Below are 25,154 nucleotides of genomic sequence, written 5' to 3'. Positions count from 1 at the left end.
TAGAAAATAAGACAAATCTTTCATACTTTTATAATAAAATAATAATATACTTTTTGAAAAAAAAATAGCGTTTTTCCGACTTCTAAAATAACCTAACACTATGTTTGGATTGAGTGATCTGGAGAGAAAAGAAAATAAGTGGAAAGATATGCATTTCTGTTACTTGTTTAGATAACTTAAGTGGAGAAAAATAGGAAGAAATTGAGAAAAATTGAGATAAACTCATTTTTCTTATAAGTTTCATTTTCAATCTTTCCTAAAGTGAAGAGATTGGGAGAGAAAAGAAATCACTATTTTCATGATACCAATTTTATTTCTACAAAAATAAAAGAAATAAAATGATTGAAAATATAAGAAGATTATTTTGATAATATAACATAAAATATTTTTTTTTTCTCTTAATAAAATCTAACCAAAAAAAATAAAAGAAATTACAACCATTTGTTTTCTTTATTCCTTCTGTTTCCAAAAAAAAAAAAAAAAAAAAAAAAAAAAAAATACAACCATTTTATTTTTTTTATTTTCTTTTATAACTTAACTAATCCTATCCTTTCTTTTCTTTTCTTTTCTTTTTTCTTTTCTTTTCACCTCCCAGTGTAAATACGCTATAATTACCTCTTAGGTTAGGTTTAGGTTAGGTTAGGTTAGGTTACGTTACTTGTGTCTGCTGTCTAGGTTTTCATTGTTGTATTGTCTCTCTCTGCGGGAAGGTATGGCTTCCGATCTCTGCATCCAAAGGAACGATTCCAAATGGGAGATTAGAGATTCACCGGCGAAGAAGCAAAGGTGCGATGGTTACGCTTCCCCGCCACCTCCACCATCACCATCAGCGCTTTGTTCATCAGCAGAAGAAGAAAAAGAAGACCCTAGATCTAAAATCGTATTCTATAACTACGATGATGATTCAGATGTGGAAGATGATAGTGATGGAATGCATGAGTTTACTGATAAGGAATTCCAAGAGTACGATAGACAGTTAACCCAAAGTGATGTATGTATATCTTATCTAGCTTCTCTTAATACTTCCCTCTTTCATTTGTCTGTATTTTCTTCAAAATCCTATATATATATATGTTTTATATTATTGTTGTTGTAATGTAATAGAATTTGTGGGCTTACAATACATGTATACATATGCATATACATATACAGGGCTTTGATGTCATGTGCTTCCCACGCTCGTTTGGGTGTGGTGGAACATCGCCGGTTTTTAACCTGGATGAGATTGCCGACGATCTCAAAACTTTTGCGGAATTGGCGCTCAAGCAATACAATGACAAAGAGGTGTATTTCTTTATTCAATTAAAGTTTTTTTTCATTGTTTTGTTTGTTTGTTTGGTTTGAGAATTAGCCTTTGTTGTTCATAATATATGTTGGAAAATATGTGTGCAGCTTAAGAATCTGGAGTTTGTGAAGGTTGTGAAGGCAAACAGGGGTTTATGTGCTGGGTTTATGTATTATATTACCTTCGATGTTAAGGATGCTGATGCTGTTGATGGTGGTACTATGGAATTTCAGGCTTGTGTTTGGGATGGGATTGGCCATACTGACGTACTAATTAGTAGGCTGAAAATTAGCACTTAGTCAAGGTAAATTAACTACATAGTGTATGCTTAGTACCTATGTATTGATGCTTATCGGTGTGGCAGCTTTCTATGCCTTCTCTATTGGCATTTATTTTTTGATTTTATATGAAGTATTTTTTGTGTTCATATCAAGTTTTGTTTGCTTTAGTGGCATATTATTCCTATGCTTATTTGATGATGTTTAGTAAGTACTTATAGAAGACAGATAACAATTTGCAGCTTACAAGGTTTTCATTTCTTGAAACATTCTTATATCTATACATTCTAATTACTGGTTTTGTTTTCATTTTTTTGAAAATGGGAAATGGGAAATTTATTTGGTATACTGTGTTCGTTTCCAAAAAAATTGAATTGATTTCAAAATTTCAAAAATTGTAATAAAAAAAAGGGTGTTTTCATTTGTCTTGAAAATGAGTTTTCATTCTCTCCTCTCCTATGAAGCACAGATACTTCAAAAAGGGAGACGTATACACTTTTCAAAAAATTCCACTTTCTTGTTTTCTGTGTTTTTTTTGTTTTTATTGAATTTTTTTAATATTTTAAGCAAATTTTTTTTTTTACTTTTTAGACATACCTAAAATAATTATACCTAAAAAGTAAAAAAATTGTGAAGAAAACCTTTTAAAAATTCACTAAATACCAAAAATACACAAAAAATACATAAAAAAAAATGAGAATTCAGTACATTTTTTTGTATTTTTATGTATTTATTAATTTTTTAAAATATTTTTTCACAAATTTTTTACTTTTAAGGTACATCTAAGTAAGGTGCATCTAAAAAAGTAAAAAAATGTTTAAAATGGTTAAAAATATACACTAAAAACTCATTTTTCAAAAAACTTAACCTAAAAAACTCAAATCAAACACACTGAATACTCCTTGGATACTCGCGGATACGTATCAGATATTTCTTAATTAATTTTTTTTATTAATTTTGGAGTATCGGATACTCAATTTTGAAGTATCGGATACTTAATTTTGAAGTATCGGATACTCGAAGACACATATTACTTCTAATGCTTTGTTTAGTTCTTTGATAAGAGAAATATAGTGAGAGTTAAAGTAATAGAATTTGTCAAATTGATGTATCCTTATTGTTTCTCTCACTTCTCTCTCTCTCACGTTTCTTTTCTCAGCGTTCGTTCATTTTTTAGTGTTGGCATGTAAAGATAATGGCACTGTTTGGTAGAGCTTATTTCTAGCTTATTTCAGCTTTTAGCTTAATTTAAGCTATTTTGATGTGTTTGATTCAGTTTAACAATACAGCTTATAGCTTTTTGTAAGTCAAAAATCAACTTATTCTTTGAGTGGGGGAGGAGAAGCTTAATTTATAAGTCAAAAATCTGCTTATGTTCACAGCTATAAACTATAAGCTGTTAGGCTATAAGTTATAATCACTTTCCCACAGCTCTACCAAACGAGGCCAATGTTTAATTTGCATTTGCATTTGCATTTGCTTTTAGTTTTGGATGTTTTATGATTGTTTGAAGACTTTTAGCTTAATATGAATCCCTCTCTTTAATTATTAATTTGCTTTAGGTTTCATATTCATGCATATTACATTTAAAATTATAAAAAATGGTTTTTTTTTTTTGTTTTACGAACGTATCTCTGCTGTATCCGTATCCTACTTTTTTAGATTTTGGCATATCAGCGTATCCATATTGTCGTATCATGTATCCGTATCCGTATTCGTGCTTCCTAGCCTCTCTCCCTTGCCACCCCCATTATCCACCACTTCTAGGGACTGGCCATTCTCCCGTTGAGACCCCCGGCCACTGTCCGTCTCCCCTTCTGACCTCTAGCCACCTTTTGGCAACCCCCTGTGATCTCTAACGGCACTTTTGCATCCACCTCTGGCCACCCTCCACCAGCGGCCTTCACCTTCAGTAACTCATCAAGCATGTGTCTTTGCTTTTGTTTTTATTTGTTTTCAAAGTATTTGTGCACACCTTTCTATGTTTTTTACAAAAAAATAAAAAAAAATGGTTCCTATGTTATGTTAATAGGAAACAGAAAATTGACAACATCATCAAATGATCTATTTGCCACCAGAATTAGTTCTCTATATGTATAGGTTTGGACTAAGCATTATTTGACTGTAGGATGATATAATATGACTTTAGGATCATAAAGGGTATGTTAATTTTAAATATGGTGGGATTTTTAATTTTTTTTTGAATTTTATTGATAAAGACAATGGCTTTACTTTTGTATCAGAAGCATTATTAATTTATTTATACTAATATTTAAAGGGAGAACAATATTTGGTGTTCCCCTCAATTTGAAGTTGTATAGAATTTTATTTTCCCCAAATTATCCAAAAAAATCAGTATGTTAAACAATTCCATTTTTATCACACGACTACTTAAAAGTTTAAACTATGAAGCAATTATTAAAACTCCCCCTTATAGTTAGCGATTTATCACCCTTAACCAAGGTCGTGAATCTTGTATCGTGCCAGCCTATATTGTTCGAAATGTATTGTTACACTAGAAAAACGGTATAGAAGACCTTCGATCCAGTGCCGGTTAAGTTATTGGATTGTTTTCAGCTATCTTAGCAATTTTTAGCATAGTCCAGCTGTGCCATTTTGTACCAGTTCCGTTTGGGGCATACATGTTATATTCGTAGTTCTTACAAAGAAGCCCTAAGAATTGAGAAGTGTTGGTGATGCCAGTAGCTATCCATCACCAACGACTGCGAATTTGTATTGTAAGGTCAAGCTGTAACATGCCCCACCATCTTTGTCAAAGGTTACATTGGTTTTTTATGTTTGTCTTCTCAATATACTTTAGACACATGTAGATAGATAGAGAATGAATGCCATTTAGGTTTGAAGCTGCTTTAACATCTTAGGAAGAACTTTAGGACCGGGAAAACTAGTGGAAAGTATCAAGACTTGTTTAATTTAAGTGTGTTGTACCGGTTAAAATGTGTTAAACAAAAGGTTTAATTTTGTTGCATGATCATCTCTTGCAGGTGTATGCATGCTCAACAATACAAAAGATTAAAAAAAAATTATGTAGTGTGTTTGCTTTGAGTTTTCTGAATTAAGTTTTTTGAAAACTGAGTTTTTTTGTTTTTAGTGAATATTTTTAAAATTTTAAACATTTTTTTTTTACTTTTTTAGATGCACCTTACTTAGATGTATCTAAAAAGTAAAAAATTTGTGAAAAAATATTTTTAAAAATTAATAAATACATAAAAATACAAAAAAATGTACTGAATTCTCGTATTTTTTTTTGGTATTTTTGGTATTTAGTGAATTTTTAAAAGGTTTTTTTCAATTTTTTTTTATTTTTTAAGTATATTTATGTTAGGTATGTCTAAAAATTAAAAAAAATTGCTCAAAATATTAAAAAAATTCAGTAAAAACAAAAAAATACGGAAAATAAGAAAGTAGAATTTTCTAAAAAGTGTTTTGGAAAAGTGGTAACCAAGCATAGTGAGAATTTCTAAAATAATGATTAGAATAAGAATGATTAGATGGTAAAAATGTTACATGTTCTTCAGCATACAAATTACATTGAAAAAAATGCCACATTTATAAATAAATAAATACGGTTTTTACATGATAAATTTTAGAAGTTATGGTGATAAATCCAAAAATGGTAATCAAGAAAACATAATGGTAGCGATATGCATGGTACCAATAGTAAAAACAATACTACAGGCTACAAGATTCATAGCCTTGGCCTCAATTGATGTCATTGCTATTTTTTGGAAAATTTTGTGAATTTGCCTCCATTAAATTTAAAACTTCCCCTTCTTCTTTGAGTATGCAGAGAGCCACCTTACCATAGAAAGGTAGTTTCTTTATATACATACACAAATACTCTCAACATAGAGAACATATATTAGAGTGAGAGAAGAGAGAGACAATGGATAACACATAACGCTAACACAAACGGTAGTACATTGCTGGACTTGTCAGCTGTTTTGACTCACTGTTGCCATTTCATTGAATGATTGCATACAACATATTCAGTTAGCACTGAAAGGGTTTTGATCCCTGAACTTTGGAGGGAGCACGCCTCAAAGACTCAAGGCCTTGCCACCAAACCAACCCGTTGGGGTTCACCGATTATGCCAATTGGTTGTGGTGCTAATGGAACTATGTTGTAATTGATCAATTCATTACATTTCTGTGATGGAAAATATGTGTGTAGAATATGAATTGAGCTCGAATGTTGTCCACAATTCTAATTCCAAAAACCAAGGCTGATTGGGCTGGATTGATAACCAAAGGGAGATGGGACTTCAATTTGTTAGCCAAGATCTTGAAGATACACTTTTAGAGGGTAGGATTAGGGACTATGAAGCATGTGTACGGGGTATATGTATAATATGGGTATGTTTATATGATAAAAATTAAAAAAAGTAAGGTATGGGTACGTATGGGTACGTTCGTAAAAAAATAGTTATTTTTAATTTGAATTAATGCAAAAATTAGTTAAATGGTGTAGTTTGTTAAGATCTACCCTACAATTCATCTTTAATGCCAAAAGTGAAGTCTAAACTGAAACTAAGTCTTACTATATTTATTAAATAATTTATAAGCTAATGTTTAATTTTAAAATCATGCTGAGCATAAAAAAGTAAGTCCAATGAGACTAACTTTACCTTTGTATAGAAGAAAATACTATTCCAGCTTATGGCGTGGGAATATACTTGGTGTCTAGGGTAAGCCAAAAATTAAGAAGAAAAAAATTTGCATACGTGTTTCGTATACCTTGTGCGTATGCAGAAATACCATGCAAAGTATCAGTACCCATTACCAGTACGACATGTTCGTCGAAGTATCCATGCTTCATAGAGTAGGGACCTCAAGAACCAAGCGGTGAGAGTAGAGTTCATTTCTTTCAAGAGAGCACCAGAATTAAGAAAAAGAAAAGAAAGATGTAATAGAGGAAAGCAGATCCTTAAATTGACAGGCCAAGCTTTCTTGAAGAACATGGCATTTTATGGTCATCGAGGCCAGGAGCTTTCCCATCTTTGAGAGAACAAGGTTTCTCTAATCCCTTCAACAGTAACGTCCTTGTTTCGTTTCTGAGCATCATTTAATTGATCACTATAGCACAAGTTCATGTCTACTATGCATCCCGTAGTACCACCTCCCTTATGGCCTAGCAAGTTCTGAAAATAAGTAATGATCATCTTAGCATTTCCTTGGCATCAGTAATAGACACTCAAGACTTTAGGGTTACTGTCAAGACTTTTCTTGACTGCTTCCAATTGAGATCTTACTTCCTCCAGTCCACCTTTTTTGTGATGTCACTATAGTTAGATTGGCACAGCTTCTTCAACTCAACTTTGCATTTTCAACTTCGGGCAGGCAGAACATGGGAGTGCCCTGAACATGATTTCTCCAAACCCTGGCAACAAGATTCAAGAATTCAGGGTGGTCAGCCCAACAATAAAAAAATTTGAAGGGCTTATTTTGCTTAATAGGGGCAGACAGCACTTTAACCAAGATAGGGCTGTGGTCAGATATTCCTGCAGTTAGAAATTCTGCCTCATTTCATGGTCCAAGCCTCATTGATGAGAGGTTTATCAATCTCTCGAAGCACCTGACCATTTGTCAGTCATTGCAGTCGTGCATGTACCTGGTCCATTTAACAGAGCCCCACAGACCATGGCTGCTGGTTGAATAGCCCAGCCATAGCTTCAATGTCCAGTCTGTTTTGGGGAGCGTTATCACCATACATGGCAGAAACTTCGCAGTCCATTTTCTTCTGGCACTAACATGAATAGCCTGGTCATTTGTACTAATGCACATTACATTCAGCATATCTTGATTCCATAGGATCCATATCCTTTACAAAGTGGATCATTGTAATTGGACAACATTCCCCAGCTTCCATTCATAGATTCGAAGACCATATCCTTATTAACACTTCTGACTTTATTTCCCAAGAGCCCGAAATAAAGATACATTTTATTCCCTTGAATAATATGATCCTTGATTTCCTTCTAATGTATAGGGAAATTAAGGAAGCCCCCTTTCATTTTAAGCCTTCCCCACTTTTTATTTTTTATCTGGATTAGATGGGCTTGGGGTCCTGTTCTTAGCTTCCTCTATCTCCAGGTTGTCAAAAGTATTTGATGAACTCCATAGCTGTTTGAGTTGCCCCCCATAAAGGATGGTATCACCTGTATGGTACATATAGGTCGGTCTTGATCAACGCCTACCTCATGATAATGTTCCCCATTTAACGAATTGCCCATATCCTGCGTAATTTTTGTCCTTGCTCCGACGGTTGCTCTTTATTCTGGAAAATAGGTCAACTTTGCCCACATTTTGGGCATTAAGATCATCAATGGCTGTGGGCACCCATTGGTACATTTTTATCCCTTTCCGTTGTCCAGGTCCAAATTGATGTTATTACCATTTTTTTTAAAAATTTTGTGAATTTACTTCCATTATTAAATTCGAAACATTCCTTTTCTTGAGATATGCAGGGAGCCACTTTACCATAGAAAGGTAGTTCATGTATATATACATACTAAAATATTCACAGCATAGAGAATTTAGTGAGAGTTTGTAGAAGCCTCACTTCTTCAGCTTTGGAAGAGAAAGACAATGGCTAACGCTAACACAAACAGCGGTACATTACTGGATTTTTCGGCTGTTTCGACCAATGTTACATGGACTCGCCGGTTTAGGGCAGAGTACCCGTGTTGACACGACATGGGTGCAGGTACGGGTGTGAGATATGTGTTGGATTAGGCATGGTTTTCTCAAGCACGGCTGACATGAGAGGAGAAAGAAGGGTTGTTGAGAGAGAGAGAGAGAGAGAGGGAGAGAGAGGGCTGAAACTCACCTTGGCGAAGCAAGTCGAGTCACGAAGCAAGATCGAAGTGCGAACCCTAGTCGCGAACTAGACCGAATCAAAGGAGATCTGAAAACCAACTTCTCAAAGTCGATTCCACCCTAGGGCTTCGATTCCCCTTTGGTCTCTCTCTCTCTCTGTCTCTTCTATCTTCTTCTTCTCCTCTCTCTCTCTTTTCTTCTTTGACCGTCTTCTGTTCCTTTCTGTTCTTTTTCTCTGCTTTCTATTTATAAATGATATTAATATAATAATATATAATAGTATTCATATTATATAATATTCCCTCAAAAAAATATTGTATATTATAATTTTTATGTCTAAAATAAAAATAATTTATTTTATCATATATAATATAATTTATTTTATGTCTAAAACAATTTTTATTTATTATTTATATTTTATTTGTTATTTTTTTAACAAAATTTGTTATTCTTTAACTTTTTTTTAATTCATCTTCATATAATAAATATATTTAAAAAAATAACAATTTAAGATATCTCCGTACCCGTATCCAAATTTAGATCCATATCCACGTATCCTCAATTTTTAATTTTGAAGTGTCATATCCAAATTTAGATCCATATCCACGTATCCCCAATTTTTAATTTTGAAGTGTCTAACCGTTAGATACACACCCACACCTGACACCCGCACATGAGTCCGTGTAACATAGGTTTCGACTCACTGTGGCCATTTTATTGAATGATTGCATACACCATATTTGGGTAATCTCTTCTAGTTCATGGCAAAGTGCTGGCCACTGATTATGCCTAGTGGTTGTGGTGCTAATGGACTTGTGTGGTAATTGATCGTTTCAATATCAATACATTCTGTGACAGAAATATGTGTGTAGAATATGAATCGAGTTGAAATATTGACCGCAATTCTTTTTCCAGAACAATGTCTGATTGGGCTAGATCAATAACAGAAGGGAAGGAGGAACATCAATCTATTAGGGAAGATACACTTATAGAGGGTATGATTAGGGACCTTAGGAACCAAGTGATGAGAGTAGAGTTCACGTCTTTGAAGATAGCACCAGAACTGAGAAAAAGAAAAGAAAGATGTAATAGAAGAAATCACGTCCTTATAAATGATAGGCAAAGCTTTCTTGAAGAACATGGAATTATAGCCATTGAGGCCAGGAGCTTTCCCATCTTTGAGAGAGAATGAGCTAAGTGTGTGAATGGCTAATTCATGTGCTACTATAAGCACATTGTTTTTTTTGTTGACAAATAATTTATAGTTTTCTAGCACTAATGATACTTTTTTGTCTTTTTTCTTCGGCACATCCATATTATTTATGGTTTCAAATGGATCATTTTTTATTTTTTTTGGGGATAAATATGGATCATTGTTTCATGTTAATGCAATGCCCTGCATTGCCTTTTTGATCTTATGCTTCAGATTCTTAACATGTATGCATTTTATTTACACAATGCAACTTCAAATTGTTTTTTGTCTTCCTTTTCGTTGGTTTCAACAATGCTGAGTTTAGTTGAAGCTTCTAATATTTTTCTTTTAATTTCATTTTTGGCAGGATACACAGATTATCATTAATTCTATACCTCCTTGGATATGCATCCGAATCACAAAATTGCAAATGATTACATCAACAGTTTTTTGAGATGTTAAGTGAACAGTCCCAGCCTCACAGGGCAATTATTTTTATTTTATCTATCCATAGTTGATCAAGCAAATAGGGATGTTTTATATTTCTACTAGTGTAGTATTTGAAGTTTTATTGTTCTTGACCGTGTGTCCCATATAGAAAGAAGAAAAGTAGATGACCACCGCATGTTGAACAATATCCTGAACTGATATTAGGAAACCAAAGGAAGAAAGTATTAAAAACAAAAATAAATAAGCTGAGTCATTATGTAATCAGAAGATAAAACTTTAGATCTGAGTAGCTTTAAGTGCAATTAGAAAGAGTTCATTATGAGTATTTTAATTTTCATTTTCAGTCTTTCTTGCATGCTTGTATGTATGTATGTGTCTATATATATTGTGGTGAAGAACTATTGTATACTATAACTTCAATGCAGAACATTTACACAATTTCTCGAGTGTAACTTGTTTTAATAACGTAATGTTTACTTCATTCTTAAAAATCATTTGTTTGTATTACTTGTTAATAAGTATCTCTAGTTGGTGTTCCATTTATACCAACCAGGAATTCAAGTTTATTTGTGGTGTATGTATCTACTGATGTTATGCTACTGTCAGCTTTCCTTCCCATTCTTACTCTTATTGTTATAAGTTGAAGATAAAACCTTCCTCATTTATTTTTATTTGGAACAGATAGACCTGGGGTCTTGTTATTAGCTTCCTACATCTCCAGGTTGTCAAAAGTATTTGCTAGACTTCATAGTTGTTTGAATCGCCTGGTATCACCTGTATGGTATAGATAGGTTGGTCTTGATCAAAACCTACCTTATGATAATGTTCCCCATTTAACTAATTGGCCACATCCTAGGTTGAGTTTTGATGTTGCTCCAATGGTTGCTCTTTATTCTTGGAATTAGATCATCTTTGCCCACATTTTGGGCATTATGATCATCAATGGCTGTGGCCTCCCCTGTGGCTTCTGTACGTGCCTCCAGTTTACTTTTGGTTTCTTTCCCCAGTCATTCCTGAGTACAGCATAAACGAAAGACTGGTTGAGCACCCGTTGGTACACTTAAACCCCTTCAAAATTCTCAATCCTGTTGTCGAGGTGAAAGTTTTCCACCAGTTCGCTACCCACTTCAATCTCAACACAGATTTTGGTAAAAGTAATTCTCTTTTTTGATTCAGCTAGAATTTGCATAATGCTTGCAATGTGGCATAACCCTTGCTCATTCCAATATTAGAAGACGACGTTGAAGAATTTAGCCCAGCGAGGAAATTTTATTTGACTTTCCTTCCACAAGTCAAGTCTCTAGTCCCACCGCTTTAGGACCATTAGCTTGCCTCCAAAATGCTATGGCTTCCCTTCCAAAACTGAATCAAAAGAAGAAGAATTTCATTAGACATAACATGAATCAGTCCACTCTTCCCCCATAGTTTTTGGCAATAGAGTTAACAACAAAAAGATAACTTCTTATCAATAAAGTAACCACTCGTCCCCCATAGTTTTTCAGTAATAGAGTCAACAACAAAAGCATAACTTCTTATTAACAAAGTAACCCACTAGGCAACCAGTCCATCCATCTACCTAGACACATGGGGGTGGAGTAACCTTATTTTCCCCATACTCCATGGATGCAAAATATTCTAGATTTATCTTAACCACCCATCCTCTGACATGGTTTCAGACCTGAAAATGTTGAGATGGGTGCATAAAAGTTGATACAACTTCAAATGATTAAATTTTGAAAGAGACAACAATTTGTATGCTAAATGTGAAAATTGTCTGAATTGTATAATGGGTTACCTATAGGGCCATAGTCTAAACAAACGACTGCACTATGTTGTACCATATGTTGAATAAAATCAAGACTAATAACTTGCAACTTTAGAGTAGGTTGAAGCAATAACTGAACACTAACACTGTGTTTGGATCATCGATTTAGGTTGGGATTTGGAAAGAAAAAAGAAAATGCGAGGGAAATGAACAAAAAATTTACTTATATTTTATTCACATTTCCCTCACATTTTTGTTCTCCTTTCCAAATTCTTATGCAAATTCATGATCCAAACACAACATAAGACGTTGCAAGTACTCGCATATTTGTTTTGATCACATAGAAAACAAAACAGCCATAAAAGTGTTTTCTGTAATCAACATTGGTGAACAAGTGATTGCTTTAGATGCTTCTATTGGAGTACTGATCGTATATTTTGGTTATTCATAGGTGTGGTTGAAGATTTCATGGAGGTAGTATGCACATGGAGGCCCAGTGCGCCGTTGGAAGTGTGTTACTATGAACAAAATGAATCTAATATTAGAATCTTTGTGCATTTGGTGGATATTGACAATTATGTTACTTGATTTAGTATATGTCTAGACTAATATTCTTAACTGATATCTAAACTAATATTTATAGAACAATGTCATCGTATGATTTGTTCTATTATTGAAATGAATGACATAACAACTAAAGCAGATTGCATGTCTAAGTTATATTTTACTTTAAACATGTAAAAGAACGTAAGTTGAAAGCACCCTAGATGTTGGAGATGCCGGATATGCATGTTGTTGAATTGGAAAGTGTGCGAGGTGTCTAGAAATTGTTTTCATGTGATGGAAGGCTGGTGTCAAACTGATTGACGTCTATTTATTGTGTCTATGACTTGTTTGGTGTTTTGTTTCTCACATGAATTTAAAGTGGGGTTTCTGCTTGAATGACATTAACAAAATCATTGATTCATTTGTGTATTTTGTTTGATATAGTGCATTGATTGAGAATCAGACCCTAGGCTGAGTTGGTGGTAGTGTAACTATTATGTGCATAGTGCTATCCTGTCTTCAATAGTCAATACCACCACCACGTAGGACTAGGCATAGGATTATTTGACCCATGAAATTGCCCAAAAAGAATATTTAAAAAATGTGGAAAAGAAACTCGAAAATAAATTTTTAAAGGAAAAATCCAATCTGCAAACAGAGCGCACATTCGCAAATCTTATACGCATAAATTGCAATATGAACTGCGGGTGGTTGGGGTTTTAATTTTTTCCAAATTGTAAATATGCAGGCGGGTTTAAATAGCAAATTGAACTGTCGTGAACACTCCTACCACCAAGCAGTTTACTACACTTCCTGATACCCATCTTGCTTTGCCTTGAGGGCCCAAGTTTACCTTTTGATCCATCAAGTTGTCCTCATGAAAAAGGTTTTTAGTGTTTGGAGCACTTGGAGGCTCATGAGAGGAGTCCTATGACACCAGGTCCTAGAGGGATTCTGGTGAATCTGTTGGAATGGTGGAAACCATTCGGTAGAATTTGCTTTGTGTTTACATGCCTCGCATATCATCACATTCCACAGCCAATGTCTTGGTGGCCCATCATACAAACTAGGTGATTTTGCGAACCATGTCACTTACTAGTTGTAACCCTCCCCAAGTTACAAAAATAACTTTGTTCACTTATTGTTTTAGTGTGTGAACAATACATAAAATATGAGTGGCCCAAATATGTGGATTTCTTACTCAAAATATGTAATGACGTCACCTAAAATGGTAGGCCTAATTATTCTATATCAATTAAAATGTGTGAACATAATGGGAATTACAAGTCACCATCTCTTCAGTTAGATACTTGGATAAATTTTGTTCGATCTCATACTCCACATGATGGTTGTTTCTATGTCAAATGATGTACAATCATTGGGTAAAACTAATTGAGACTCAGGCATATAGTATACTTTCCATTGTATGGGTAGAAAATGAAGAGGAATCATAATTGAGACTCAAGCATACAGTATACTGGGTAGAAAATGATGAGGAATCATCTTTGGTGATAGTGCCCCAAAATGTTGCAGCTCCTTCTGCAATATGGTTTTCTGCTCTTTGCTTGGCTTAGTAAACTCTTCGCCGATCCGTGGAATAGAGTGCTAGTACATCAACATGCATATGCCAACTGATCATTTCTTTGAAATTCAGTATTGGGTTAATTGACGGACGATGGGAAATAGTGGGATTATGAGAATGGAATCTATCTTTGAAAATATGGAATGGGAACATAGCGGTTATAAAATGGATCTTTCTAACCTTATCAGAGAGGGGGCCCTAGGAGCGGGGCTTATATATAAAATAGGAGCGCAAAAGCGGGCCTGCACGTAGTAGTGGGGAAGGTCATTTTAGTTGCAGAAAAGTTAGACAAGAGCTTCTAAACCATATACTTCTCGTGGGTTGCTACTCACTACATTGAATTGATACTCTTGTGTTTGACAATGATTGTTCCTTAATTAATTGTATTAGCTTGCACAAAATAATTAATAGGTGAATGTGAAATTGATTCTAAAAAACATCATTTGAACATGATTGCAAGACAAGATTTATTTAAATTAAAAATAAATTTGTTATTGTTTTGTTTACTTGGGTCAAAACCAAATTGGATGCAATCCAGATTTGAACACGTTTTGAGAAAAATAATGTCTGTTACTGTTCTATTGTAGCTTTTCCATGGAAGAAGTCTCTTGCATTTAAACAGTCACAATGGCCATTCGAAGAACCATGGATTCGTCTATAAATACAACCTTCCATTTCATTCATTTGGCATCAAAATCATCTCGGCTTCTCTTTTTTGCACGAAGTTCTTCTCTCAAAGAGAATACCGCACTACATTGGTTTGCCAAACTCGCAAATTGAAATGTTGCTTCTGCGAGATTCTTGATTGTTGTATCATGGCTGATAGATGTCTACTCAAACTCGTGAGGATTGCAGTGAGAGGGAAATTTCGTCTTAAGCATATTGTATCAAACACAAAACTCGATCACCATCTGTTAGATTTTGAATTTCCATAATATTAATTTTTACTATTCACAATTTTTGTGAGTATTTTTCTAATCATGTTGTTATATTTGATTTATGATATACACTAACACATTGATACACATAAAATTATCAAACAATTTCTTAGCAATAATGTGATTATAGAAACCAAGCAATATTTCAGACATGCTCTTGTTTGGGTCTGAGGCCAAGCTTGCTCTTGTTTTGCTTTGTTTTTTTTTTGGTTTTATTTGTTTTTTGGAGTTCTTTGGTGCTTAATTGTAGCCTATACACTCTGTTGTTGTTATCTATGATTTTTTTCAGACATGCTCTAATGTCGATTTGATCGGTTTTGCTTCGCAGTATGAGCACAACCACTGATGTGCGTCTGGATAATTTTCATAGTTTTGCACCTTTGCTCTTATTGTAATATTATTACTTTATTTAGTGTTTTCTCTTGGTGGTTGGACTCTGTAAGTGCCATTTGGCTATTCCTCAATGGAAATTTCTTCAGATAAAAAAAAAACAAAAAAAAAAAACAAACAATACATTAATATTTCTACTATCAGTTTTAGATATCACTTGTATTGATTTTATTTCTTTCATTTTTTAATTTCTGAGTTTTGAGTTAACTAGAGTAGGAATGATCTAGTTTCTTTTTATTTTATTTTTAAATTTTCATTCTTTGCTACAATTGAGTTGTGTCATGGTATTCTAGAATATTTCTTTGAAGGTAAGGCTTCTCTTCAGTTCAATTTGAACTAGAGAGAATTGTCCTAACTTGCCGGGCTTACTGTTAGAAAAATGTTATGCACTAATATAATATGATTAATAAAATGATTAAGAGATTTATAATAAATAAAATATGAAAATAAGTAAATTCATATAGAGTAAGAAAGAGTTGGCCTATGAGATTGAGAGGCGTATAGTCACTACCCTAAAACCGTTGTTCCTCCTCACGTGAAGGTACATTAACGGCTCTAAGATACAACCCAAGCGCTCACAGCCTTCCTCATCTGATGTTTACGTCTACTAAGAGGATATGAACGAGTCGCGAACCATAATTGTCCAAAAATATAAAAGATAGATCAAATTATACTCTTTAACAAAATCTCAATATATATTATACTCATATATATCCTTGTGGGTCTCTTATGTACCCTTAATCTTTAGAAAACATAAGAATATATGTAAGTGAAAATCTTATAAGAATTAAAATTTACATTTAATCATTACATAATTATAATAATAAAACTTAATAATAACTTTTTAACCGAAATATTTAAAAACCAAAATTAATATTAATAACAGTCAAATAAATTAAATAGAAATAATTAATTTTATTTTTATTAAAATTCCAACTTCCCCAACTTTTGATATAAAAAAAATAATAAAAGTTTTAATAATACCATAAAGTTTATATAACAGCCCCACAATTTTAAAACTTTATATTCAAAATAAAATAAATATATATATATATATATATATATAAGGTGTCACGACCCAGACTCGCCCCTATGAGTTTAGCATCATAACCGGCCAGTAATCTGTGATTACCAAAGGCCTGCTTAATAGTAATGACAATAATACAGAGTAAAGGGGCTGGCAGAAGCCAAAACAGAAAATAAAAGGTGTCCAATGAGCTGTGACGGTCTGAATGCAAAAAGACTTTTATAAACAAGTCACATTCGTAACCAAAACACATTTACATACCAGATATACATACATACAAGTTAGGGATTCAATCCCTATGCCATAACTGTACAGTAGGAGTCTATAACATCTATTACAAAACAGAAACAGGAGGGTGAATCCGAACACCCCAAAACAGCCGTAGCTTGAATGGACTTGGAACCTTGAGGCGAGGCACAGAGGTTGGCTTGACAAAACAAGAGCTAACCCGACGCTCCTAGCTTCGGTCTGGTGCCTGGACACCTACATATATATATATATATATATATATAACTAGTGAGCCAAAGCCCAGTGAATAACAGTTATGTCAAGAGGTTAAGAATGAATGTCCTTTCAATAATTAAACAGTCATATCAGTCACTTAGAAACCATAACAGTTATATGTGGTGCATCCCATAGCAAAACAGTACAGTAGGTCTTAACAGACCGAACAGTCAGTTGATGGCCATCATAACAGTAACAGGAGTGGTTCCAAACATGGGAACCGACAAAGATCTCTATGTCAGTAGCAGTAACAGTACGGTAACAGTAAATTGCTATGGATGCTACGAATACAGTTTACAAATAGGACAAACATTCATTCATTAAACAATAACGTTTCAGTAAGCAGAACAGTTGATCATTCAGAAAATAATCATAATTGAACATATCTTTACAACATTGTTACTCACAGAGCACTGGGCTATAAGCAGCTAGTGGGCGTCCTCGGGTGCCAACCCTACACAGTCACAGAACGAACACACACTAAGTTACACACTCGGGAATCAACAACTTAGTCCCTATCTTGACTCGGTGTGGTTCTACATCAATATCCTCATTAAGATGCCTTAAACATGGCCTAAGAATGCCTAGGATGGAAAGAGGATGCAAGGATGCACTTTAAAACATTTTTCAAAATTTGTTAAAACAGGGGTCCACGCTCGAGCGTGGCTTCTACGCTCGAGCGGACATGCAGACAAAGGAGCCCCACTCGAGCGTGACTTCTTACGCTCGAGCGGACTGCAAACTTCATGAAAAGTACTGGATGTGTGCAATTCACGCTCGACGGACGCTCGACCCTCGCTCGAGCGTGAGACTCAGGTCCTCGCTCGAGCGTGAGATTCAGGTCCTCGCACGAGCGTGAACTTTCTCGCTCGAGCGGACTGTAAAATACATGAACTTCTGGGCATATGCATTTTACGCTCGAGCGTGACTTTCCACGCTCGAGCAAAGGTGCATGACTCAGAGTGTACGCTCGAGCGTAAAGTCCTACGCTCAAGCGTGGGTCCAAAATCTGGAATTTCCAAATTGAACCTCAAGCATGAAATTCAACTTTTAAAGCTTCAAATTCGATCCCCTTGGGCTAATTTTCTAGAAAACTCTTGGAAACTCATAGTATAACATGTTTTTGAAGATCATTTGTAAAATCAAGTCCAAAGGTAAGCCAATTGAACACAAAAATTAAGTGTAAGCACGAAAAACATTGCAAGATCATACATGCATGAGTTCTTATGAACTCTAGTGTTTCAAAACAAGATCAAATGCAATGTTGAGCTCAAAATCATGATGAATTCATGAACTACAACTAGAAAATGAACATACATGTGGGCTTTTTATGAAAACAACCTCAAATTCAAGGATATGAACATGCATGCATGGATTCACACTCAAATTCAACTCTTTACTTTAATTCTTGACTTAGATCACCAATTTACCATGGGCCATGCAAGTAACAACTTAAATACACAATTGAGAGGATGAATTCCTTACCTAGGTTTTGAATTTCAAGTATTGAAGCTTCAATTACACAATCTCTCTTCAATTTCTCCTAAGTTCCAAGCCAAACTTTGTTGAGTCAATTCTTTCCTTCCAATTCTCTCTCTCTCACACGTTTGCTCTCAAAGATGAAATGGATGGCATATCAAACATGAGTGAAGTAGAAAAAGAATGGTCTTGAATCAAGCCACTAAGTGGCAATTGTGTAAATATTGCAACTAATGTAATTTAACTTTATTTAATCTAATTTAATCGTCCCAAATCAAATTTTAATTAAACCTACCATAAAATCACATAAATCCTAATTAGCATATAACACAAATCAATTTCTGATTCGGTCGCTGATAAGACTTTCAATTCGCAATTCAAAGTTAAAACGTGAACAGATCAATCAATGGCTAACAGATAGAAAATGCAATTAAGGTAGCATACTCATGCAATCAGTTCAGAATTTCGGTCTGATCAATTACTTATCATGCTTAATCAGAGATTAGCACTAATCAGAGGTGAGGGTTATCACATAAGGGAAATTGTATACTGTATAATAGGTGTGGGAGCCTTCCAGGCTTGAACCACACTTAGTGTTGACAATTTTCCTTTGAAGGATCATAGTGAAATATATCTTGAACTAAACCCTTTGAGCCAGAGTTCAATTTGTCACACACAGCATTGATGCTGGACATCAGTTTGTAGGTTAGTGCTCTTAAGGCCATGCACTAGATCTTAATTCCCATGGGATTACTAGAGACTAGCCCAAGTCTCCAAGTCACGGCCTCATGACAACTCCCACTTAGTAGAACCCTCTAAAGCTACAGTGACAGAATGCACCTTGCAGGAGATTGCCTGCCTTGGATTCATTCAGGGTAAAACCCTTCCTAACTAGTCACTTATTTAGCACTACTATCTTAGGGATGAGTAGGAGATCAACCTTAATATGATGTCTCCTAAAAAATCAGTGCTAGAATCAAGTCATGCTATATGAATTGTTTTTACTCAAGAACATCCAATCTAATATATAACATTCTGGCAAACACATCATGAAAATCTTTTTATGAGCATGCAAAAGTGGGCTCACTTTTATTTTAAATAAACTCTAACTAAAAATTATAAAACCAAGATTAATGGTGTAATAATTCAAATCCATTTCTCACACATAGAATTAACTTCTTAACATTATGAAAGTTTCATGTAATTCAATAAGACATAATTAAAAGAAATTGTTTGGATATTGAACAAAATAATTTTTACCACTACATTCCAACCCAAAATATTTTCCACCAATAAGGGCAAAGACAATTAATTTGAGCAATAGGCATATTAAATGGCTAAATGTTATAATGAATTAAAACCCATGAATACACAATCACACTATCATGACCCAAACCTGCCCCTATAGGTTTAGCTTCGTAACTAGCCAGTAATCCTTGGATTACCAAAGGCCTCTTAACAGAATGACATAAAATAAGGGGCTGCGAAAGCAAATATAGAAAATATGCATTGTCCATAGAGCTGTGTTAATGTATATGAGACAGAAATCTTTAAAACAAACTAACATACATATAAGTGATGTCATATTTACATTAGTCTTATGTCACCAAAGCTACATATACAGAACTTCCAAAACATGTTCCGACAAGATATAAACATTAGAAAGTACAAAAGTCCCAAAGGCACAAAAACTTGAAGAGCTCTCAAAAGGGAACCTCCACAAGAGGCACGATGGTTGGTTGACACCAAAACTCCAGGCGGCAACTTAGGCCTGGTCGTGCGCCTGCTCACCTACATACATAATATAAATAGTGAGCGGAAGCCCAATGAATAATAATAGAGTAAATGATTTAAATGAATGTTGTCCCTCACAGATTCAGAAATCGGAATTCATATCAAAACAGACTTATATTCATGTCCTTGTTCAAGCTTCATATAAAGAACAGAATTCATGCTTAATCATACATGGTACATCCATTAGCTTTATCATGCTTGTTAGTTCCATAAGGAACCTCCGGTACCGGGAAAACTTGTAACTTGCTTGAACCATGGTATTGTTACCCCCGGGTAAGGGCCATGAGACCACAGTATTATTACCCCCAGGCGAGGGCCTTGCATAAAAAGAAAGGCACGGTATTGTTACCCCCGGCCAAGGGCCTTATGCTAAGGATGCCACAAATAATTTTCAAAAACTTGGACAATTATTCCTTGTCTAGAATATAACATTTCATAAAACAGGTCTTAATTCATATCATTCAAAAATAATTAAAGTTAAACATAACTTACTAAGTTACTACTCACAGATGGCTTCACTTGCGGATCAGACAATTCAGATAACTTGTGGCACGTGACCTACATTCACATAGCAGAAACACATAATGAAACACACACTAAGTTGGCACTTAACTTCTTTTATTTCATTCTTAGTGTGTTTCTAAGTCTTAACCTCTTATTGAGTCTTAATCATGGCCTAGGAGTGCCTAGGATGCAATGTGGATGCCAAAATGCGCTTTAGAACCTTTAACAAAACTTGTTGAAAATAAGGGTCCCGCTCGAGCGCAACTTCCTTCGCTTGAGCGAACATGCAAACATGTGAGAGGTCACTTGAGCGCAACTTCCTTCGCTTGAGCGACATGCAAACTTTGAAAAAGTACTGGTTGTGTGATTTTCACACTCGACGGTCGCTCGAGCGTGAGACTTAGGTCCTCGCTCGAGCGCAACTCTTGTCGCTCGAGCGGTCTGCAAAATTATGAAACTTCTGGGAGCTCGCATTTCACGCTCGAGCAAACTTCTGGTCGCTCAAGCGGAAGTACAAGTCACAAAGTGGTCGCTCGCGGGGAGAAGCAAAATCTGAGATTTCCAGATTGCTCTTCTCAGCTCAAAATTCAAATCCAATGCTACAATTCACATCCTTTTGGGCCCAAAACTTGAGGAAACATATGTAAACTTGTAAAATATGAAGGTTTAAAGGTCATTTCATGAAATCAAGGCCTAAAAGTATGTCAATTGTGAAACATTCAACTTGAAATGTAAGAATATGTTGTGAACATGTCATGCATGTATTCATTTGAGTTCATAGCTTCCAAAACATGATCAAATGAGAGATTCTACTAAAAAACATGGTGAATTCTTAAACTTCAACCAAAATATGAGCATGCATAGGACAAATTCTTAGACAACATGTTTTAAATGCAACGCAATGCACATGCATGTATGTATACTCTTCTCTTCTACTTCATTAAGTTTAATTCTTGCCTCAACTTACTTAATTCTTTTGAATACATGTGTTAAGTACCCTAATTACACAACTAAAGGCTTGATTTCTTACCTTAGGTTCTCAACTCCTTGAATCCTAGTGAGTTCTTGCTCAATTTCTTCAATTCTCCTTAATTCTCTAGCAAATTCCTTGTTTGAAGACTTCTCCCTAGTCTCTCTCTCTATACGTTTGTGTGTGTGTGTGTGTGTGAGCTCAAAATGTGTTGGAATGAAAGAAAAGAATGAGTGGGAGCACATAAGAAGCCTTATATAGGCTTACCTAATGATAGTTAATTAAGGCTAATCAAGTGAGCATTAAATTAATCTAATTTAATCGTTCCGAACTGAATTTTAATTAAACTTACCATAAAATGCTAAAAATTTCAAATAACACATAACCGAAGTCAATTTCGTAATCGGATGCCGATAAGGCCTTCAATTCATTAACTGAAACAGAAATACGAACAGATACTCCTACATTAGACAAATATAAACACAAATATTGCAATGCACAAGTAATTAACTCAGGATTTCATCTTAATTACTTATTAGGCGTATTAAATCATGGATTAATGTTAATCAGAGGTCGAGGTTGTTACACACACATTATATTAAATCATGTAATTTTATGAAATATAAAAACACTAAAATATTTGTAACTCATGAATTCAGTTTACCAAAACTAATGAGAATGATTTCAAAGTGAAAAATACAAACATCGAGTCCAAACTAACTATTTGAAATAATTTGTTCCCCCTACATTGCAATCCTCGTTTTAAAATAAAATTATTAATTTATATAACAACAACTCTTTTTTCCTTTTAGAAATCAATCAATAAAATTATACTAAAAAATGATGCAAGATTAACATTGTACTAATGCTTAGAATAAACCAATCTCAAAGTAAGAATTTATAAACATACAAATAATTTCATTCACCGCATTCCAATCCTTTAAAAATAATAATAATAATAATAATAATAATAATAATAATAATTTAAAAGAAAAGAGACAATGACTCTAAGAGCAATTATAATTATGTAACTTGCTCAAATAACATAATTAAATTTATCCCACATTTTTCAAACTTTTAAAACTCCCATAACCATCATATTCAAATGATATATATCAGGACCAATTAATGCAATAGATACAAACTCTTTGTAACTCTCCATGTAGGAAATGAATATAAACATATGAGGCCAATCAATTTACAAATACGGTTCAAAAAACAAAAAATGAAAAGCAATTTACAAATAAATGACATGTTATAGGCATTGTAAGCTGTTATGACAAGAGATACACTCCGTGACACCAAAATTCAAAACATAACAAATATTAACACTAGTAATAGAACATAAACTAATATTAAGGTAAAAGCTATTTTCCTTTTAACATAAAATATGTTCTGTTTTAGGACATGACTATTTATTAATATTTTTAAACAGAATGGTTTAATATTTTAATAATTGAATTTTAGCATTTTTCCATATTTCCCACAACAATGCTCAGAACTAACTTTAACAATGTGTTTGGTTGAGAGATTTAGAGAGGGATTTGAAAAAAGAAAGGAAAAATGTGTGTGGAACTAGGTGAAATGTAGGTATATTTTATTCACATTTCACCTAATTTTTCCCTTTCCCTTTCGAAATCACTCCTCAAATCTCCCAACCAAACATAGTATAAATATTCATAATTAGATTCACAATTAGATGTCTATCGAGCTGTAAAAGTTTACAAAATTTAAGACCTTTAAAATATACAAGATATAACGGCTCTACATAAACATTATCATAAAAAATTAGACTATTATAAAATTTAATAATAACACTTTTTTCCATAAATTCCATCATCATGACACACTTTAATTTTAACTGTTACACAACAAAAGTTAGAACACAAATTAATTTGCAAGAACTAACATTATCAAATTCCAATAGTTTAGTCAACAAAATGTAAAACCAATTAATTTGGTAAATTTATTTTCATAAATCTTTATAAATAACATTAAAGATCCAAATACTAATCTTCAACATCCACATGTTATCAATTACACAAAGTAATGGTAAATTACCTATGCAACAATTCCATGTACCACTTAGCAACAAATTAGAAATGTTATAGGATAATAATTATATTATGCAATTCACTCTGTTTTCTTTACATAATGTTTTTAATATAGTCAGATAATTGGGGGGGGGGGGGGTTGTGAATTTTAAACTAAAGATTAAGGGCTTGTTTGGTTTGTTTTTGGGAGAGTTGTTTTTGAAAAAAAAATTTGGAGAGAGAGTTTAGAAATTTTTTTGGTTTGTTTGGTTGTATATTTTAGGAGAGTTATTTTTTTGAGAGTTTGAGATGATTTGATATTTTGGAAGAATTTGAGTAGATGTGTGTGAGATAAAAAGTGATTGAGAAGGAGAAAGGAGAGAGAAAAAGTGATTGATTGATGTGTAAGAGAGAGAAAGTGATTTTGAAATTTTTTTGAGAAAAACTCAAACCAAACAATATTTTAGAAATTTTTTTCTAAAACTCAACTCCCAAATGCAAACCAAACATACCCTAAGTCTCTCTTATTTTTTTTATAGTTAAATACAAGTGGACAAAAGAAAACAATATTGAGCCACAGGTAAGCCATTAATCTAAAGAATACCATGTACTGAAAACCTCAAGGTACAAATTAATATATAAATTTTAATTTGACAAATATGAGCTTTATTTTAATCTTTAAAATAAGCTCAACACATTTTATAGAACTATTACTTTTAATGGATATTGTTTTTGACAAGACTAAACCCATTAACATCTCAACATATACAGGAGAGGAAGATAGATAAACATAAATAATGAATCAACTTATTCTAAGCTCAAGTCATACATATTCATAACAATAGCAATTTTAAACTTATTATCCTTCAGCCCCTAATCACAGTGGGAATTCAGCTAGTTCTTTCACCATATTCATATATATATTTTTTAAACTAAAAAATCTTAAACAAAATTTCTTTTTAGAATATAACCGCTTTAGATTGTTAGAAAAATGTTATGCACTAATATAATTTAATTAATAAAATGATTAACAAACTTACGATAAAATATGAAAGTAAGTAAATTCATATAGAGTAAGAAAGAGTTGGCCTGTGAGATTGAGAGGTGTGTAGTCACTTTCCTAAAGCTGTTGTTCCTCCCCACGTGAAGGTACAAGCAGAGTGCAACGGCTCCAAGTTACAACTCAAGTGCTCACAGCCTTTCTCATCCAATGTTCATGTCCACCAGGAGGATATGAACGAGTCACGAACCATAGTTGCCCAAAAATATGAAAGATAAATCAAACTATACTCTTCAACAAAATCTCAATATATATTATACTCATGTGTACTCTTGTGTGTCTCTTATGTACCCTTCATCTTTAGAAAACATAACAATATATATAAGTGAAAATCTCATAAGAATTAATACTAACATTTAATCATTACGTACTTATAATAATAAAACTTAATAATAACTTTGTAAAACAATATTAATATTAATAACGGTCAAATAAATTAAATAAAAATAACTAATTTTATTTTTATTAAAATTCAAATACTCATTATGGCGTCATTTCGACGAACTAAACCGTTCTT

At 33.6% G+C, this 25,154-nt stretch overlaps 1 protein-coding gene across 2 annotated transcripts; it reads left to right on the top strand.

Annotated features, from left to right (window-relative positions):
* Window positions 1–544: 544 nt before the first annotated feature.
* Window positions 545–12,512, top strand: LOC145801878 (uncharacterized). Of its 2 annotated transcripts, none has more exons than XM_082893665.1 (4): window positions 545–991; window positions 1,153–1,284; window positions 1,393–1,589; window positions 12,262–12,512. In XM_082893665.1, exons 1-3 carry the CDS (start codon window positions 713–715, stop codon window positions 1,582–1,584), a joined length of 603 nt encoding a protein of 200 aa, XP_082749791.1. In that variant the 5' UTR covers window positions 545–712; the 3' UTR covers window positions 1,585–1,589; window positions 12,262–12,512. The 2 variants fall into 2 exon arrangements, with proteins under 2 accessions (XP_082749791.1, XP_082749790.1); XM_082893664.1 differs by having other exon boundaries at window positions 581–991; window positions 9,963–12,512.
* Window positions 12,513–25,154: the final 12,642 nt, after the last annotated feature.

The sequence above is a fragment of the Camellia sinensis genome, chromosome 11 (assembly GCF_055761805.1).
Source record: "Camellia sinensis isolate YWXY chromosome 11, ASM5576180v1, whole genome shotgun sequence".
In the NCBI taxonomy this organism is placed as follows: domain Eukaryota; kingdom Viridiplantae; phylum Streptophyta; class Magnoliopsida; order Ericales; family Theaceae; genus Camellia; species Camellia sinensis.
Note: the sequence above shows the minus strand (reverse complement) of the source record. Positions and strands in the feature narration are given on the sequence as shown.

Coding starts and splice junctions, on each gene's coding strand:
- LOC145801878 (XM_082893665.1), top strand. CDS start 713: ATGGCTTCCGATCTCTGCATCCAAAGGAACGATTCCAAATGGGAGATT. Junction 992..1,152: donor GACAGTTAACCCAAAGTGAT/GTATGTATATCT, acceptor ATACATATACAG/GGCTTTGATGTCATGTGCTT. Junction 1,285..1,392: donor AGCAATACAATGACAAAGAG/GTGTATTTCTTT, acceptor ATATGTGTGCAG/CTTAAGAATCTGGAGTTTGT.